This window comes from Ornithodoros turicata, chromosome 6, assembly GCF_037126465.1.
Source record: "Ornithodoros turicata isolate Travis chromosome 6, ASM3712646v1, whole genome shotgun sequence".
In the NCBI taxonomy this organism is placed as follows: Eukaryota; Metazoa; Arthropoda; class Arachnida; order Ixodida; family Argasidae; genus Ornithodoros; species Ornithodoros turicata.
The window spans coordinates 66,844,607-66,863,012 of NC_088206.1; the positions used below are offsets into that span (position 1 = coordinate 66,844,607).

General features: G+C 47.5%; 1 protein-coding gene across 2 annotated transcripts; it reads right to left on the reverse strand.

The window, feature by feature from the left end:
• Positions 1-1,130: 1,130 nt before the first annotated feature.
• LOC135397101 (uncharacterized) lies at positions 1,131-17,978 on the reverse strand. 2 transcript variants are annotated; one of them, XM_064628441.1, is made up of 7 exons: positions 17,889-17,978; positions 10,514-10,590; positions 7,456-7,545; positions 6,271-6,355; positions 3,974-4,020; positions 3,724-3,819; positions 1,131-1,280 (listed from the first exon to the last, which is right to left on the reverse strand). In XM_064628441.1, the coding sequence occupies exons 1-7, from the start codon at positions 17,941-17,943 to the stop codon at positions 1,224-1,226; spliced, it is 507 nt and encodes a 168-aa protein (XP_064484511.1). In that variant the 5' UTR covers positions 17,944-17,978; the 3' UTR covers positions 1,131-1,223. The 2 variants fall into 2 exon arrangements, with proteins under 2 accessions (XP_064484511.1, XP_064484510.1); XM_064628440.1 differs by having other exon boundaries at positions 7,456-7,569.
• Positions 17,979-18,406: the final 428 nt, after the last annotated feature.

Genomic DNA, 18,406 nt, shown 5'->3' on the forward strand with positions numbered 1-18,406 from the left:
GTGACATCAACTTATGAGTAGATGCTGAAGTGCTATCAACTGGTTCGTAGGACAAACGCTTCGGACTGGACGTTTTGTGTACGCAACACACGAATGCACACGCAGTGTCTTGTATCATAAAAAGTAACGCAATAATGTGAAGCGTTCACCAATGATAGAGCAGCAGCAGAGTTTACGGAGAGAGAGAAAGAGAGAGAGTTACTTGAAATCTTTCTGATGGAAGAAGGGGGTGGGATTGTGCTTGCTGCGCCTCGCACAGTTGCATTGCACACGAAGCCTATGTGCATTGTGCTTGTGCTTGGTGCACTTTTCTCGTTCATCTCTTGCAGCACTTTTGTCACGACTTCGCGTTTTGAGCCTTTCCTCAGTACCAGCAAGTATGAAGTGAAAGTGACACGCTTTCAGGGGGAAAACACAGACATTTTGGAACGCAGTACCATTTGGGAATCTTTCACGCTGCACCATCTACTTATGGACTTCCCTGACTACCAGCGGGAGCGCGAGATCTTGCAGCACGGAATGCATGCAATCGACCACCGTCTCTTTACCATAGGCTGGGCCCATGGTCCAGTAGCGTTCATATGCACCTAGGTGTCTGTCACCTTTGGGATTTCCTGTCATCAACAGGCCTATCCACACACACACGTGCGTGTGTGTGTATACAGGTTATTTTCTCTAACGTGTCCAGAAAGTTTATTTAAAGCGAGCGATAAAAGACTAATACTTGACAAAGAAACAGGTGCTACTATTGAAGCAGTACCTGTTTCTTACTCAAGTAGCAGAAAAGTACCACTTGCTTTTCTTTTATCGCTCGCTTTAAATATAATGTCTGGACGCGTTAGAGCAAACACCCGTATGTGTGTGTATGTGCGTGTGTCGTGCGTGTGTGAGAGAGAGAGAATTTTTTTTTTGTGTGTGTGTGTACGCACGCTTTTAGGGCAATTCAACACCAGTCTAAAATAATTCTGGAAGCCCCGGTCCTTTGAATGGTTTTGCCTTCTGCAGACGTCATACTCTCTAGAGATGTGCCATAAATTAAATTATGAAACAAATGCACACCTATCTTCCAGTCTTGACCATTGGTTCCTGAGTTCATTCCTCAGTCGCTGAGTGAAAGCAGAAACAGAACCTTCTCGATTGATAACATATTTATTCCTCTTGAGAAAACCGTTGTAGCTCGCGGGATCTCCATCTCATCTTCTGTCGTCATTGTCCGCATTCTGTCATCGACGAACGCAAACGCCGTCCTGACATTGACCAATTGCTGCTGTCGATAGAACCTGCAATATATTAAGGTGCCTCAATATTAGCTCCCTCTGCATAGAGTGAAGACAACTCCGCCGTCTGCTACGAATTTCCGCCATCTTGACTTCCATGCATAGCTCGCGATGCGCTCACAAAAGCATAGAAGCACACTACATTCTGGAGTAGAGTACATACGTAGCAGAGGACTTTTGAAAAAGAGACTGTCCTTGTGCTTTTTTACAAGTATCCGTCCGATACCACCTACAAGCTGCGCACCGCGTGAATGAGTGGGAGGCACTCATTATTTAATAAACATTTATATGAGTTTCGTGAAGAAACGTAAGTTCTAAAGTAGGGCGCCGTCGGCATTAAAATGGGTACTATTCCTTTTGGGGCCTTCAATGGACACCTTTTAGAGAAAAATCTGCAGCCGAAGCGGGTTATGTTTTGCAGTAATTAATTGGTTTCGGTTTATATATTTTTGTCGCGGCTGGTCGCGGTGAAGCGCAAAAGAACGCTCTTCCACTCCCTTATCCACCAATGAATTACGTCCTTACACCAATGAACTACATCAATGAATTACACTAATGAATAACGTCCTTTTGTGCTTCGCCGCGAATAGTCGCGAAAAAAATATGTAAACCGAAACCAATTAATTACTGCAACAAATGACCGGCTTCGGTAGCTTCTCTAAATACGGCGTCCTCGTCCTCGGTCGATCTCTTTACAAATGTCTGCGACCCACTGTCCTAACCGGTCTTCTTCCTTCTGGAGGACTATACCAAAAAGCAGGACCATCCCTGCATCGTGCCATGTGGTAAGTCACTGTCAGGGGCGGATCTAGGATTTTCCCGTGGGGAGGGGGGAGTCCGCTATGGGGAAGTGCCACGTGCATGCTGGGGGGGGGGGATATGTTTATTATATATAAAAAATAAGAGGGAAAGGTTAGCCACCGGTATGGCGTCTTGCTATTCCCAGGAAAAAAGGGGAAAAATAAAGGCAAACAAAAAGAAAAACAAAGAAAAAGGAAAACAAATAAACAAAAAGAAAAACAAAAGAACAAAGAGGAAAACAAACATGAAACTGGTCACAGTTCACACAGAAGGCCACAGGACCGCAGAAACTGGGCAAGTGCCTTTGTCACCTGACTGTATTGTGTGGGGCCGAGCAGCGTAGCTAGAGATAAGTCCGAAACCGTCAGGTGAGCGATGCGCGACCGTAGGAGGAGACGATGTTGGTGGTAACGAGTGCAGTAGAGGAGTAAGTGCGGAATGTCTCCTTCAACATGACAGGGGGGTCCCTAAACCCTATGGTCAAGGCTGGAATTGGCGGGGGGCCGGACCCCTGGACCCCCCCCCCCCCCCCCCGATCCGCGCCTGGTCACTGTGATGAACAGTGATTTTGTGGCTTAGCAGAACACGGCTATAGGGACGTTCGCCTGGAGTTTGGCAGCGCGACACTAGCGCCGCCTTTCTCCCCCTGTGGTACGGGGAGGAAAAGTTTCAGAGTAGACTCGTCAGGCGAAGAATGTGATTACGTGGAACAAATTCCTAGATAGCGAGTGCAAGCATAGGGGAAGTATGAGATGTCGCGAGTGCATGTGAGTCCTAAAAGGATCATACCTACGCAGGATCCACCGGGAATCATTGCAATTGGTCCTGGAGTTATGAAAGTTGTGTTGTACTCGATACATGTCTGTCATTAAGTTCTCATTCACAGTCAAGTGTCTCAAAGTCAATAATCTCAATCGCAAAATTCTTGTTCTGATAACTGTCCTGATCTGACTCCCACATTCCTCTCTTCCGAAAAGGTCACGGATGTGTGACAGTTGAGAGCTTGGTTTGGAGTAAACAAACAGGGAAAAGAAAGATTGTAGCGCTCATAAAAAGAGCCCGACTACTTGCTGCTGACAAACATTCGTAGCGCTCGCTACATTCATTTCATAAATCATTACTCCACCAGCTCTCACACCCTCTTTGTCAACCGGAGTAAAACATTTGAAACCAGAGTTATCCAACTGTCAGGCTTTATTCTTCAGTCAGGTTTCGCTCAGGGTTAGTAGATCTACGGCACCTGGGAGTCACATTTTACTCGTATTTCGAGGCTGTCCGAGAATATTCTGCCATGCGCCGAAAACGCGCCGCTGTTGACGGTTTCCCTTCTTCCGACTTGATGGGAAAACAATCCTCGGCACTTTTCGCCTTATTCAAAAGCGCAACACAACTTGGTCCTTCTGACACAGCACATAACATATGCGTGAGAACACGCTACTTTGGAAAACATAGCACAATCGCCACAAGTGGTGCTGACTGCCGTAAACAGGAGCGCCCTCTTGCCCAGCCGAACAGCTATATATTTCAATCTGCTCAATGCGTTTTCTTTCTTCTTCTTCTTTTTCTAGAAATAGGTTTCGTGACGGCGAGAATGTGCCTACACATCTCTTGAACCCCCTAACCACAACAGATGATTTGCCCTTACGAGACATTGACTGTTATCAGCTGCCCTGGCAAACCCATGGTTCGCCCAGTCTTTCTTGCAGTTGTACTTGCATCCGTAGGGGATCCCCTTTTGGCTCTGCGCGAATGTGAAAGAATATGAGCTTTATTGTAGCATTTGTAGCATTGTATTATAGCATTTACGTGCGAGATGTTGGCCGGAGAAATTACGAAGTGGTTTGTGCTAGTCAACTTGTGGTATCCTTCACCTTGCAAATCAGTTCAGTACTCACTTTCATGTAGTCGTGTCCTCTCTCGCACTCTTGTTTTTTATTAGTGTCTGAAAGGAGTTGACGGACGTAAGGTACTGGAAGCTCAATCGCTTGCACATCAACTCGTTGAGATGGACGCGTGGCACATGGAGTATGACCTGACCTCTTCGTTGCGTGGACCCCGAAGAGGCCCTTAAAATCTCTGCAAGCATCTTTTTGTATCCTTGGCGGTAATATACGTTCACCATGAGGGGTATGAATGGTACATTAGTTAATATTACGGAGATGTTAATTAACAATGAGTCTACCTAACAGTATAATACTATAACAAAAAAACTTTCGACCAAAAAAGGCTACTGCTTCGACCTGACCGTTGCAGGCGCGGCGTATAAGCTGAACGTGACGTCGGAAGCAGACAGTCTTCCGCATTGGCGAACTGACTTTGAATGAGCAGACCATGCTAGTGATGTCAAGTCGTTTGAAGCGGGCGCGTCTGCGGTCGGTCGCCGGTATTATAGGGTGTAAGGTGCGCCCTCTTGTAATGAAATGTGGCAAAAGCCGCACATGCTTCAGATAAAGCTCATTCTTGAGAACCATTCTCACCAGACAACTCAAAAATTTCATTAGTCTCTTCATGGTCTCTTGGTCCCTTTAACGGAAGAAGGGCATAACGATCCAATGGGCTCTTCTGGTTAACGACAGTTTTGACTCCGTCGTTGAAGGAGCGTGGAGAGCGACACGAACACTTGTTGTTGCTTTTTTAGTTGCGCAATATGAACCGTCAGGAACTGCCACAAATGATATTTCCTTTGAAATGTGCACATTTCCCAGGAAAACCCTTTACAAGAATGGACGGCGAACTATCCCAGAGTCATATGGAGTGTTGTGACGTCACATCATCTGAGCATTTTTTATTGGCTGGCGCGAACCATCTCCTACAGCGTGTGAGAAAGGCGACCTCTTGACTGCTGTGCGTCAGGCGCTGGACGTGCTGTGCAAAATACAATAGCAAAAGGAAGGAAAACGAGTGAGCGCGCCTCACTATTGGGTGGATGATGTGACGTCGATGACGAAGGAGAAGGTTTCTCTGACCCGTGAGATTTGAATGCTCCCTTCCGAACCAGGATTGCGCACTGTATTCGTACTTTTTTGCGGATATGTATCCCAGTAATCTGATCTTCTACTCCTTCTAACATTTTCTTTTTCTCGAGTCTTTCCATGTCCATGATGTCGTGGTTTCGACCACGGTTCGGGGACAGTAGCAGTATGTGGGCCCTCAAGCACCCTGTGTCTGTGCTTTCGGTTACACGCTAAAGAACTCCAGGTGGTAGAAATTACCTGCAGTCCTGCCTGCTGTATCTACCTGCACAAGTGTTGTCTAACCTGCCTTACTTGTGAATCTACCTCCCATCTGAGGGAATGCAATATCATGGCATCAGAAGCTGCACCCGCGCTGCTATAGGATCAGAGTACTGCATAAACATGGCCTGTGCTCCTTGCTCCATGTGGTCCATAGTTGGCCCATCGTTGCTGTTAATCTCCGTACTAGTCGACTAAGGGCCGACTACTGCCCAGACTTGGTTCTACACTGGCCCTGTGTTGGCCTCATGCCTCATAGGTCGGTCTGCTACATTGACCCAGTGTTGGAAGTATTCAGTCGGGCCGGACTGGGCAAGACCAATGTCAATCGCCAACCTTTGCCCAACCTTTTTCTTCTTTTTTTTGCAAGCACGGCCTTTTAGGCACTTTTAGGCCGGAGGCACACGTCGGCACGACATTTTGCCGACGTTATTTTTCCCCTTGGGACCCGAAGAAGTCTGGATTAGGTTGATTTCGGTTTAGGTTACTCCGCTTAGCCAATAAGGCAGTCCTCACGGTGTGTCACATCCAACCTCGCACCATCGTCGAAGCGGGTGTGTGCTTTTCCAGTATATAGTGAGTTTTAGTGCACCGTACCCTGTCGCCTTTGCGTACGTCAGGTATAGCGTAGATGCACTAGAACGCACAATTATTTCGTACTGCTCAACGACCGTGCATATGGTACCTATCATCTTGCGAATAGTTTTTACACGAATAGCGGGTTATAATTATGGTTGAATCCTCGTAACACATACGTACAAGAGAAGGAGGCGATCCGCGAGCAGCAGAACTAAACGAGTTTGCGATCTTCGTAGCAAGAAGTCGCAAAGATGGACCCTATTGGTTGGAGAAATATCAGCCTAACTCGTAGACTACTCCATCGTTACCAGCCCGCGTGGCGTAGTGGTTCTCTCACATGCCATTAAATTCTCACGATCGAGTTGCAAATGTAAGCTTACATTTTGTTGGACGCACGTGTCCGTATTCTGTCAGTGTATAACACCGCCCAAAGTAGCACTTGCCTTTCGTTGCGCGGTCAAAGATCTGCAGAAATTATAGGATCAACGATACGATCATAGTGTACTGCACAACGTCATTACATGATACAGCGTTACACAGTATATTGTGCATGAAGAATTTACGTGCACCGTAACGCTACCGAGTTTCTGATTTGATGACGAAAATGATGGTGGTCTGTCTACTATCACGAAGCCAACTCGATACGTCCGGAGGGGTATTCTCTCTGAATTCGAGCAGATCAGCAAATCTGCAGTAGCTTGTGCTCGATTTCCTGTTCGCGGTTTGCAATACGTGAACGTGTCTGTAGCTATTGTTGCCGGTATAACACCTGCGGTTGCTGTCCACTGGGAGCCGTATATTATAAATAATATTCACAAAGTACAGTAACCGTGGGACACCAAATGTACCGTGAATGTGAAGTGGGTGAAGGCATGGACAGTCAACCTACGGACCCACATTATGGCAGCAAATCTGCTAGCGACAGTGGCGCTTTGCTGCGGATGACGTCATGTGAACCTGTGAATAAACCTTCTATATACGACACTATAACAAACGATACAATACTATAACGATGTCTAGTGTGGATGGATGGTCTGGTTCCCGATAAAAAGGTACGTCTTGTCCACCATGGGGCGGAAATACCCCTTTAAAAAAAGGATACGATATGCATTGTATCGCACTTACCGAAGTCACATCCTTCAAGGCTGTGCGAGAAAGGCTAAGCGCCGTATTCCTAAAGGACACTCGGCGCTCCCTACTTTCGAGCTGCTCCTTGAGACTGATTTCGTGCTTCAGAAATCGACCTCGACACAAAACGAGCGGAATAAATCTTTCGCACTTTCCTCGAGTGTTACTCTGAAACCGGAGTTTCCTTGAAGCCCAATGGCTACTCAGTTGAAGGAGCGCGTTTTTCCTCCAGTCACTGTAGTCGAGGTCTAGTGAGGATCGTCGAGAATAAGTTCATAATACTCCCTTTTCAGAAAAAGAACAGCTACATCGTTTTTTGTCACGTCGAAAGGATGATGTCTCACATACTATCCATCACTCATCACACGAAGTACCATAGTTATTCTCACCATGCGTCCTTTGACGAAAACTGTGCTATACTGAATTTCTATACTTACTAAGCAAGGTATTCCGTTCTTCTCTCTTTTGTAGCACCTTCCATCATCAGGCTGGCAGTAGTAGCTGCAGCTAAGTCTGGAACTTTGGTACTGCAAAGTGACTAACATGAGGCACTGGAAGAACGTACACCGTCATGTAGCACACGTAGAAAACGTCTGTCGAGGTAGTCTTTGTAAAACCATGGTAAACTATAGACACCAGCCTATTACCGACCGTTTACCGGCCTATTCAGTGTGTGGGGATTGCGTGGTCCCTTTTTCGAAGCAAAGCACGTGAAGTTCTCAAGTATGCGCTCGCCGCACACAGCGGGGATTCGCGTTGAACTATTAGAACAGTGCAGTATGTAGCACGTGTGATCATGCTAATAATAAAACATTTCTGAATGTGTTGGAAACTTTACAGTTCACGCACCACGGGGACGAAGCCCGTCCGTCCGACCCGCGCAAGGAACGCAAACACAAAGAGTTAGCTCGAGCTGAGAACAAAAAGCTTTATTACTTTTTAGACCGTATAAGTTCCACGATCCACTAAGGAAAAAAGGAAAAGAGCCAGACGATACTGCCCGCCAAAGCCGCCGTTTCGGTATCCGCTCCCTAATCCCCGTAGCAAACCCCGGCAGAGCCGTTTATTAGCAGAGTTTGGCCATTTGGAGGAGCCTGGCGGAAAGCGCGCCATTCGACGTCACACGATAGGCGGCAGCACCAAGGCCAGTGGCACCATTTTGGATCAGAGCTGATGTCACGGCGGCTCCTCATCTCCGGGCGGCAAAAGATCACAGAATGGCCAAACTCTCCTCATAAATGGCTCTGAACCGCGGGAAACAAACGCGCCATCTAGAGGAGCTATCACCAACCTCACAAATCCCACACATGCCCCGTTTCGGCATGCGCCCTCTAATCCTCTGCCGGCTAGAGTCACTCAGTCCTCAGTAACGACACTGAGGTCCAAGGGAGAACATGTGCGCCATCTTGTTTCCGCGCCACACAGGTACCGTCCCCAGTTGAGAATCAAAGACAGCTAACGTAATGCTCGCTGTGGGATAGAGAAGCCTTTATGATTTACTGTGCTATAATCCATGTATTGTCCACCAGAGCGTCCCGAGGATGTCAAGGTGAGCTCAAGGTCATCAGCCTTGATGAGCTGCTTCCAAGAGAAAGGAACATTTCACTCACGCACGATAGATGGCATCGTCCGCTAAAATGCACCTGAAGTGCGCGTGCGCGTGGCTACCTGGCGCGCGAACAGGATGTCGCATCCTCGCTCTTGTAACTCAGTGTCAATACTCTGAAGCGAAGTTTATTTGGTGTCTCTAAGCGCGACAAAAGTACAGGTCGACCAGCCGGTGACTGCATCAAAATGGCGCCTGCCTACTGGCTGATTTCCTTTGGATTCAGGCTTTTTGGGCGTTTTAACAGCGACACTGACGTCGAAACAGGCTCCGCCCGTGAATCGGCAAAAGATCAAGAGATGGCCAGACTCTCTCTATATACGGCTCTGCCTGCCGGCAAACAAACGCTTCATCTAGCTACAGGCGCTAGCGCCAACCACACAAATCCCACACATATTATTTGTTCGGACAGAATTATTAAGGGTAACATCTCATTGCGGCCGATACTCCTTTAATCCTGAAGTGTCTCATTACGGCAAAAATCCCATTACGGCCGGAGGTGTCTCATTACGGTCAAACACAGCCTCATCATTTCGGCCGAATATGTTGCATCACAGCCAAAAAGAAAAAAAAAGCAGCATCCACTATATTAACAATCGTTTTGTTGTAGGCTTCCCAAAGCGACTCTGTGGCGGGTGCAACCCCATGGCTTTTGTCGCACAGAATGGTTCACGCACGCAATGCTACGCGACAGTGTTTCATGCATTCCTCGTGAAAAATGTTTTTATTTCCACACTGTGTCGTACGATATTTGTATCCGATACACTATTTTCTCCCGTGAACGCTGCAAAGGTTGTGCGTCAGCAGGACCCGGTACCCTCATGGCGTCTGAAGCAGAATCACTTTTTTTTTTTTTTTTTTTACTCAAGCGCCATGCTAACATTGTCCTCGTCGTCCTCACTAATAGCCGCTTCATGTCGACCCAATGTACGCAACACTAATGCCGGGTCGGGTCGACCTTGCGTCGCGTCTAGTCCAGTCAACGCGTAAGCGAGGGGTAGGTGGACTGGACTCGAGATGATCGTGCTATGATCGACGCTGCACTCGCAAGGTGCCACTGCTGTCCTCTACACTGTCCTCTAGGGAGTTCATGTAAACAGCATCGGGTTGGGTGCGACTCGACCCGCTCCTGTCGAGTTCATGTAGATGCGGCTACGTGTGTTCGCTTTTCCTTTTACAGACGACGCCGCGATCCCGGGAAACAAAGCACTAACAGCTGTCGCTGGAAAGATTCCGAGTAGCTGTGTAACCCTTGGTACTCGCAGCTGAAATGCAGCGGCAGCTCTGTCGCTACGCATTGTTGGCTGACTTTAACGCGATTTCTTCGCTGTGTTTGAGAGTTCTTAACATATACGTTAATATTTCGAAATTACCTGTACAAATGCATTGCAAACAGCTCTAAACTGGTTGTTCAGGAACGCACGCTTGATATGGGGGTTGTGGGAGGGGATATTTTCATTAAAATAAAGGGAAAGGAGGGCCTTGAAATGGGAGTCCGCACGCAGCCAACGGCGAACACAAACACGCTTCACACGTATAATATACTTAATGAAACATTGCTTCCAGCTTCGCCTTTTTTCATTCCGCACCTTCCTTCTGGAGCAATGTTTTCTGCACTAAGAACCTTGCTCGGCGAAGCCATCCCAGTGAAAGGCCTGGCGTCTTGTGCTTTCCACTCCCGCCCACCTGCATCACCACATCTCACGTGATTCTCAACGTCGTATCGAGCAACCTGCGGAGCGTGCTTCTTCCGTTGCTCAACGCGCCGGCATGTGCACACACGTTATCCGATGCTTAACTCCGCAAATACGGCTGTCGGCTGCGAAAGAAGAACGCCACAGGCTGGTAGCCGAGCCTTTTTTTTTTTTTTTTTTTGTAGTTCTACTTACCGTGACACGGTCGTAATCTATGCAGGTATTCCGTCCAGACGAGTCGCAAGATGCAGCTCCACAAACCGGAGTCGTTACTAGGGTAAATAAAAGCACACTGATTGCAGCCTTCAAATGCATTTAAAGACCGCTGCCGCACGTCCTATCATTGCTATTATCAAGCATTCACTCATTACTTTTTTGTCAGGATCTCTTCCTAAGATCACGCGACAATATCATAGCTGGAGAAATGTCGATGAGAAGCAATAGAAGACTGAATAGGAGATAGGGGAATAGGAATAAAATCGGTTCAGTTAATAATTAATAAACAGATAAATACTAAAGTGCCTGATAGATCTAGTACATAAACCAACACTGCACGCTGGACGGAGAATAACCTTTTTATCATGTCGGCACCTAGCTAGGACAATGCCATATTTTCAATAACTATTTTTAAAAGGTAACCCCCAAAGGTTCATTAACGTAACCCCCAAAATTGTTTGTTTTTCGGTGCAGAGTGTTCTTCAACGAATAAAATTAGTTTCTGCGCAAGAACGATGAACGTAAGAGACGTACAGAGCGAGCGCAAGGGCTTCGTTCCGCACCACCTTCGAAAAACACTTTTCCTCGTGAAAAGAGCGTATCGCAGAACGAGAGGACGTCGTCACGTATGCTACTCTCCTCACGTGACCAGTGACGTACACGGCAAAGCTCACGCATCTACAAACGTAGTGTCAGCTGCGAAGAAAAAAAACTAATGAGGCAGCCTTCACCACGTCACGAGAGCGTCATCGCGTCGGCCGTCTACGGCCGCTTTCTCCTACCGTTTCTTTTTTCTCTCTCTCCCTCTGTTTTTTTTTCCTTTTTGTTTTCACTGTCATGGCGGACAACTTGAGAGACGAGGCATCGAGCGAAGTGAAACGTCACCTCATCGCTCCTAATCTCCTCATCTTTGAGATATCCGTGTGTCGAGCTTCAAAGAGTTCTGCGACGGAATGAAGACGCTGTCATGGTTTGATCCTTGAACGACTTGTAGCCGTTTACGGAGAAGTAGGTAATAATCCGAGCACATGCGCTCTCGATTCGGCCAGTAGTATTACGTCATAGATATATGTAGCGTGACCTGGATACAGATGCTTACTCTCTTTTCTTACTCCTTCGCCACGTATATAGACACACAACAAGATGATGTTGTCTGCATCAGCAACTCGCGTAGCCATAGGGGGGTTTGGGAGTTGAAACTCCCCGAAATCGTACATTTCGTAGTGCATTTGGCAGAGGGGAACGACGGGAAAGCCTCCCCCCCCCCATTAAAGTCCCCATAGAACCCATAACAAATTATTTATTTTAATGCAACAGCCGGGACGCTCGACATCAGTAACGTCACCGGAATGCTTGGTCAATAATTCTCGTTAGTTATCATGCCCAATACTTTCCCGCATATATGGTTTTGTGTGTTACCACTGATGCTCGTACAATCCCTGTCCACGGCCGGGAAAGTAGCGCGATTGCATCTAATTACGGCCAATAATGCTTTAATCCCCAAGTGTCTCATATTACGACATATCAATACGACCGAAGGTGTCTCTACGGCCAAAGGTAGTCTCATTTCAGCCGAAGATGTCTCATCACGGCCAAACATCAAAATGTCTTTTGTAACCTGCATTGATATGCAATGTCATGCAAAGATATGCGAACGGATGGTACAGCTCGCGAAAACCCAGCTCGTCGTGTAGCCGAACATAGACGCCGAGACGAATGTCGGCACAGTTCCCCATGAAGTCTGTCCAGGACGCACACTAACCTCATTGCCCTCCCCTATTCCCAGTTATCCTCTCTCCATCTGTAGATGTCTGTACGCCTCTCATAGTCACGGTTGCTCCGCGGCGCTAACATGAAAAAAAAAAGAAAGATAAAGATTATCCCACACAGGTACAGCACGAGAGATAGGGTGGTTCCATAAGTTTCCGGCCCGACCAACTTTTAATAGTCGACGAAACAAGTGTATCACGAAGTATAGACGAAACAAGTGTATCACATTTCGACATAGTCACCCTTAACTTCGATGCAGTTTTGACACCTTCCAGCCAGCATTCTTATACCTTTGAAAAAATAGTCCGAAGTTTTGTCCGCAAAATGCTGGAAAACTGCCTCTTGCACCTCACTATCGTTTTGAAATCTCCGTCCTCTGAGATCCCTCTTCAAGTTTGAGGACAGGAAGTAGTCACTCGGTGCCAAGTCTGGACTGTAGGGTGGGTGGTGGATTTCTTCGAAGCCGCGCTCCTTCTGTGCAGCCTTGGCAACAGAAGCCGTGTGGACAGGGGCATTGTCCTGGAGCAACCGGACACCTCGACTCAACCTGCCGCGCCTCTTTTCCTTGATGGCGTCTCGCAGTCGGTGCAGGAGTGAAGCATAATAAGCCGCATTCACTGTGGTGTTCCTGTCTTTGAAGTTGATGAGGAGGATCCCGTGACAATCCCAAAATATTGTTGCCATGATCTTCTTTGTGGATTGTGTGACCTTGGCTTTTCTTGGGGGTGCTTCTCCTGGTTTGCGCCATTCCATCGACTCCTTTTTCGAAAGGGGATCATGGAGCACCATAGTCTCATCACCTGTGACAATTGACTTCAATATTTCTTCTTCGTTCTCTTGACAGAGCTCCAAAAACTCTTTGGCATAGACGACGCGCTGTTGCTTTTGAACTGACGAGGGAAGTCGTGGCACCTACCTCGCACTGACCTTTTTCATGTGAAGGCCCTCGCCGATTATGCGAAAAACGGTTGTTTTGGAAAGCCCCAGCCTTTCTTAGATTTCCTTCACCTTCAGACGCCTGTCGCTCAGCACTTCCTCCCCGACAAGAGACAAATTTTCTTGTGTCACCACTTCCACTGGACGACCATCGCGTGGATCATCTTCAATGGACTCTCGTCCAGTCGAAACTGCTTAGCCCAGTCTTTTACCGTTGTGTACGACGGAGAGGCTTCCCTGTACACGTTGTCCAGTCGCGCTTTAATTTCTTCAGGCGAAAGTCCCTCTTTTGTCAAGAATTTTTTCACAGCGCGGTACTCGATTTTTTCCATTTTAACTGAAGAGTGCACCCTGGCTGCTTGAAATGCCGCTCTCCAACCGACAAAAGCATGGAGAGGGTTGAGGGTGGTTAGTTAGCCCTCCAACAGATGGCGCCACGCGTCCTTAATCGCATTTTCTACCTCGGGCCGGAAACTTATGGAACCACCCTCGCCGCACTACTCCTGGGTACGGGAGTGGCCCTCGCACCAGTACACACATTAGTGCAGATGAATACGGTTCGAGTCTTTTTTGGTGTTGAGTGCATTTTCAAGTTGGGAACCGAGCCAACACCAGACAACATTGCACGACGACGACGTGTGCCCACAAAAGTAGCTATTCCAGCAACATTATACGGCTCATTATGTCCAGTTTTGAAGCTCACAAAAGCGTAAGAAAAAGAAGAACTGCGAAGCGACAGATGTAAAGTAATAGAGCTGGGCCCGCAGTAGTGGTGCACGCTCAGGCAGGCAAAAGCTGCAAAAAAGGTTGCGAGAGTCGCCCACACTAAGTTACACATGCAGCCAGTAGTGGCGTCAATAGCGGTTGGTAAAGGCACACATGGGATCATTACCGCCGAAAGCCTAATTACGGCCAATAATCCTTTATCCCCAAGCGTCTGATTACGGCCAAAATCTCAATACGGCCAAAGGTAGTCTCATTTCGGCCGAAGATGTCTCATCACTGCCACAAGTCAAAATGTCTATTGTAACCTGCATCGATATGCAATGTTGCAGCTAGGTATGGATGTGCATTCAGCTTCGTGTAAGCCGTGCAGTGTGCCTGGGCTTGTTCTGACATGCTTTCCTTCTACATGTAGTTTTTTTCTTTTTGTACAAGGAATATTCTTGACGATAGTGCTGCCTTGAATGGGAATAGTGCTATTCTTAATACTTTTGCGATTCATTTAGTTCAGAGAGCAACCGCGAGGGGGACAGGTGTGTGACTTTATTCAGGAGGAACAAAGCATCATTATTCAATTATCTACCTGGCTCTCGGGTGGGATGAACATGTCTTGCTGCACCATTTTTTCCCTGTACAGTAAGACTTTGGGAATGAAATGCTATAATCTCCTCTTTTCTATGGTGCTCTTCTGCAATAGTTCCCTATGCAATCGTTATAGAAGAATAAAGGAAATAATCTTGGGATAGTGATTCAATAAATAACAGGTCCCATGTCTAGAGCGTACGCGTTCTTGAGCCACGCACCTGCAAGATGACGTCATACCGTGGCTTCACTGCAGGTTGACCTTGTCTAGAGGAGCATTAGTGGAAAAAAACAGGGTAGCCCTGAGACAATAGGATGCCGTCACGACCAATGAGACTGGCCTGCAGGGGGCGCAAGGATTCACTTCTCTCTTGGACACTGGTGGGTGTAGACACGGTAATTATGATCCTGGCAATTGCGTTGATCGTCAGTTGAAGAGCGTAGCTTAGGTGGGGTTCTGTCTGCCTCTGATGGGGTGCGGATCTGTGGTTCGTCACTGGTGAATGGTGTTCGACGATGCAGGTGGATTTTGTGACGAGCGGATTTACAATGAGGGAATGCTGTGAACGGGAAAAATGATGGTGAGTGTCTTTTCACTCTGTTCAAGTGTTCGTTTTCCTCTGTTGCCGAACAGTCGTGCGAATTTGTCCTGACATGCTCCGATATGCATGCTTTCCTGTGTTAACGCTTTGTATTTTTTTCTTTTTTGACAAGGAACATTGTCGTCTTGACGATAGTGCTGCCCTGAGTTCTGCGCGCGTTGATTTGTTGAGTGCGTAGTCCTCTTATTAGCCGTTGATGGAGTTACATGTTAGGATATTTTGTTCTTTTGCAAGTCTCATTTAGTAAGACTTTGGAATTCCTACGATCAGTTTTCATGCATGGTGCTCTTCTGCAATAGTTTCCTATGCAATCGTTATAGAAGAATAAAGGAAATCATCTTGGGATAGTGATTCAATAAATAATAGGTCCCCTGTCTAGAGCGCACGCGTCCTTGAGCCACGCAGGTGCATGATGACGTCATACCGTGGCTTCACTGCAGATTGACCAAAGGAGCATTAGTGGAAAAGAACAGTGTAGCCCTGAGACAATAGGATGATGTCTGGACCAATGAGAACTGCCAGCAGGGGGCGCAGGAATGCTCTTCTCACTTAGCCTCACGACCAATGAGAACGGCCAGCAGGGGGCGCAGGAATGCTCTTCTCTCTTAGCCTCTCGCAGGTGGCGGTAGGAGCGCGCAGAGGGCGCTACGAGCGCGCGCATGCGTAGCACCCGTAGAGTGGCGCTTACGTCAGTCCACCTCTGGCTCTCATTGGGAGAAGACGTGCGGTCGTTCGCTCCGTCGTCACTTGATCCCTGGCTGTCGACGAGAGCAGTCGCATCGGTCTGCGCTCCTACTGTGGTGAGGTGATTTGTTGTGTAACTAATGATTTCGCCAACTTTGTTCCCGCTTTGTTTGCGATTTTCGTGCCCGTACACGTCGGGAGCTGGTTGCTGTTGTCCGGGCATCCCCGCCATTTTCTACCATCTTCTGCCTTGGGACCGGGAGTAGCGCTGGCGTGATTCTTAATAATTTTGTTGTGAGATTAGTTGAGAAAGTAACCGCTAGGTGGTGCAGCTGCGGGGCTTTATACAGGAGAAAAAAACCATTACGAGTCAGTTCTCTGCCTGCCTCTCGGATGGAGCAGTCGCATCGTTCTGCGCTCCTGTTGTGGTGGGATCATTTGTTGTGTAACTAATTCTATTTTCTTGTTAGCTATTGATGGTTTGCATACTCTTGCTTTCCCAGCCTCTGTATTACGAGTGTTTTTCTCCTTGCATGTCCAGAGCTGTCCTAACTTGCCCAGACATGCCATGATGACGTCACAGCTGACGTCACAGGATGTCCGGAACTGGTGCTGCGATGCTTTGCAACCTGCCTCCGTGCTCCGTCGCGGCATCGTTGATTTTCGAATAAATTGTTTCTCTCCACTCTATTTCCATCTTTTAATTTTATTTTCTACCTATTTTTTTATTTTTTAGCAGCTCAACTAGCCCACTCACGATGAGTAGTAATGTATCAGCTCAACTAGCCCACAACTCACACAGTGGTCTGGACTTGTCTTAGATGATCCCCAATTAGTGTAATGACTCCCTGAATGATCCTAATTACTGTGGGGGGTCCCAAATTGCTCTAATTGCTCATTAATGGCGTCCAGGCCACTGTGTGAGTTGTGGGCCAGTTGAGCTGATACATTACTACTCATCACCAGCGACTTGGAGAAGAAGCGGATCCGTCGAATATGGGCCGTCATCAAACATGTATATTCGTCACGGGAGCTATTACTAAAGGCATTTGAACAGCACGATTCGCCACTTCCGCGTTCCGAGTCCGCCGTCTCCGTATGTGCCATCGCCTTCGTCTCCTCGTCTCCCTGACCTTGCTCATGCAAGCTGCAAGCCGCGGGGACTCCTCTTGCTCGCCGCGTTCTTATTGGTCAGATTCCTTGTGACGTTGCTAAAGATTCTCAGCAGGGAGTTCCGCTTGACGACCGCATCCGTCGTCTGCTGTAGCGCCGCTTACACACGAATTATGCAAAAAGTATTCCGTCGATCGGAATGGGACTTTCGGAGTCATGGTCAGTGAAGGACGGGGAATCTCATTTCACTGTGGTTTCGGAATCGATCTGTGGTCGATGCGACTGTCCCTTTAAGCAATATTCTATTATAAGCAATCAGGTTTTGCTTACTCTACGTGATGTTTAGAATGCGCGTTCACACAAACTATTACCGTAGCCTTCGTTGGCTGGTTAGGTAGGTGGCTTTCCACGCCGAGACAGGGAGGGTGACATGGGTTCGAATCCCCGCTCCGGCTGGGCTGTCTGGGGTTTTCCCTGGGTTCTCCGGCACACTTTCCAGACGAATGTCGGCAAAGTTCCCCCTCAAGTCCGCCTAGGACGCATACTAACCCCTGTCCCCCAGTCCCTCCTGCTGTCCTCTCTCCATTTGTTCACGTCTGTTTGCCGCTCATAGCCACAGATTCTTCGCGGCGCTAACACGGAGTATAAAAGAAAAAAAAAGAAAAAAAATGGTTCGTCGGCGGCTAAAGAGTTCACAACTCGAACCCTCGTCTTCGCTTCCAAATACCAGCGTTACCATCGTCGATCAAAAAGAAAAAAAAAGAGAGTCCTTTCCGAAACTCTGCCATAGACCAGACTAGTCCTCAGAAGGGACGTTCATAATTAAGTCAAGAGCACGTGTGATAAAATGGATTTACTGCACTTCCTGGTCTTTGTTCTTTGTAGGTATAGATCTACAATCTTCGAAGACAGGATGGTGCGACATTCATCGTGCCTTTACTTACCGAACTGTAACGATGCCACGAAGACCAGGACGAACGCGACCAGAACAGAAGCCATGTCTGTTTCGGACTGGTGTGAGCGTAGTTTAGAGAAGCGTGACATATTATGATTAGGATTTGAATATAATGTCAAAAGCAAGATGTGGCAACTGACAACTTTGCGAAATCCTGCCATCCGCTAAACACTAAATGAGACCTTGGAAGGCTATTCTCTCCGAGGAAGATTAAATATCGCGCACGTGGCTGATTACAGGGTTACGGAAGCTAATTAGAGTATTCCGACGGCGTTGCGCGATAGATCTCACCCAGACGTATCAAGAAATAAGGCAGTAATTGGACGCAGCTGTGTGGTTTATGTCTGCTGTTATTACGGCAACGATAAATACCATAGCCTGTTTTTCAGAATGTCATAGGGCAGTGTATAGAGCTCAACGTCGAGGGAAACCGTTATTGTCCCAGCTCGCGACATCGAGCAACCTGCTATATACGCACATGATACAGCCTCCCAGTATCACCTTTGC

What these genes read in the sequence shown, in the direction of transcription:
- LOC135397101 (XM_064628440.1), bottom strand. Translation starts at nt 17,943, where the DNA reads ATGGCTTCTGTTCTGGTCGCGTTCGTCCTGGTCTTCGTGGCATCGTTA. An exon ending in AGAACGGAATACCTTGCTTA is followed by an intron (nt 6,356 to 7,455) that starts GTAAGTATAGAA and finishes TAATTTCTGCAG; the next exon opens with ATCTTTGACCGCGCAACGAA. An exon ending in ACACGTGCGTCCAACAAAAT is followed by an intron (nt 4,021 to 6,270) that starts GTAAGCTTACAT and finishes AACTCCTTTCAG; the next exon opens with ACACTAATAAAAAACAAGAG.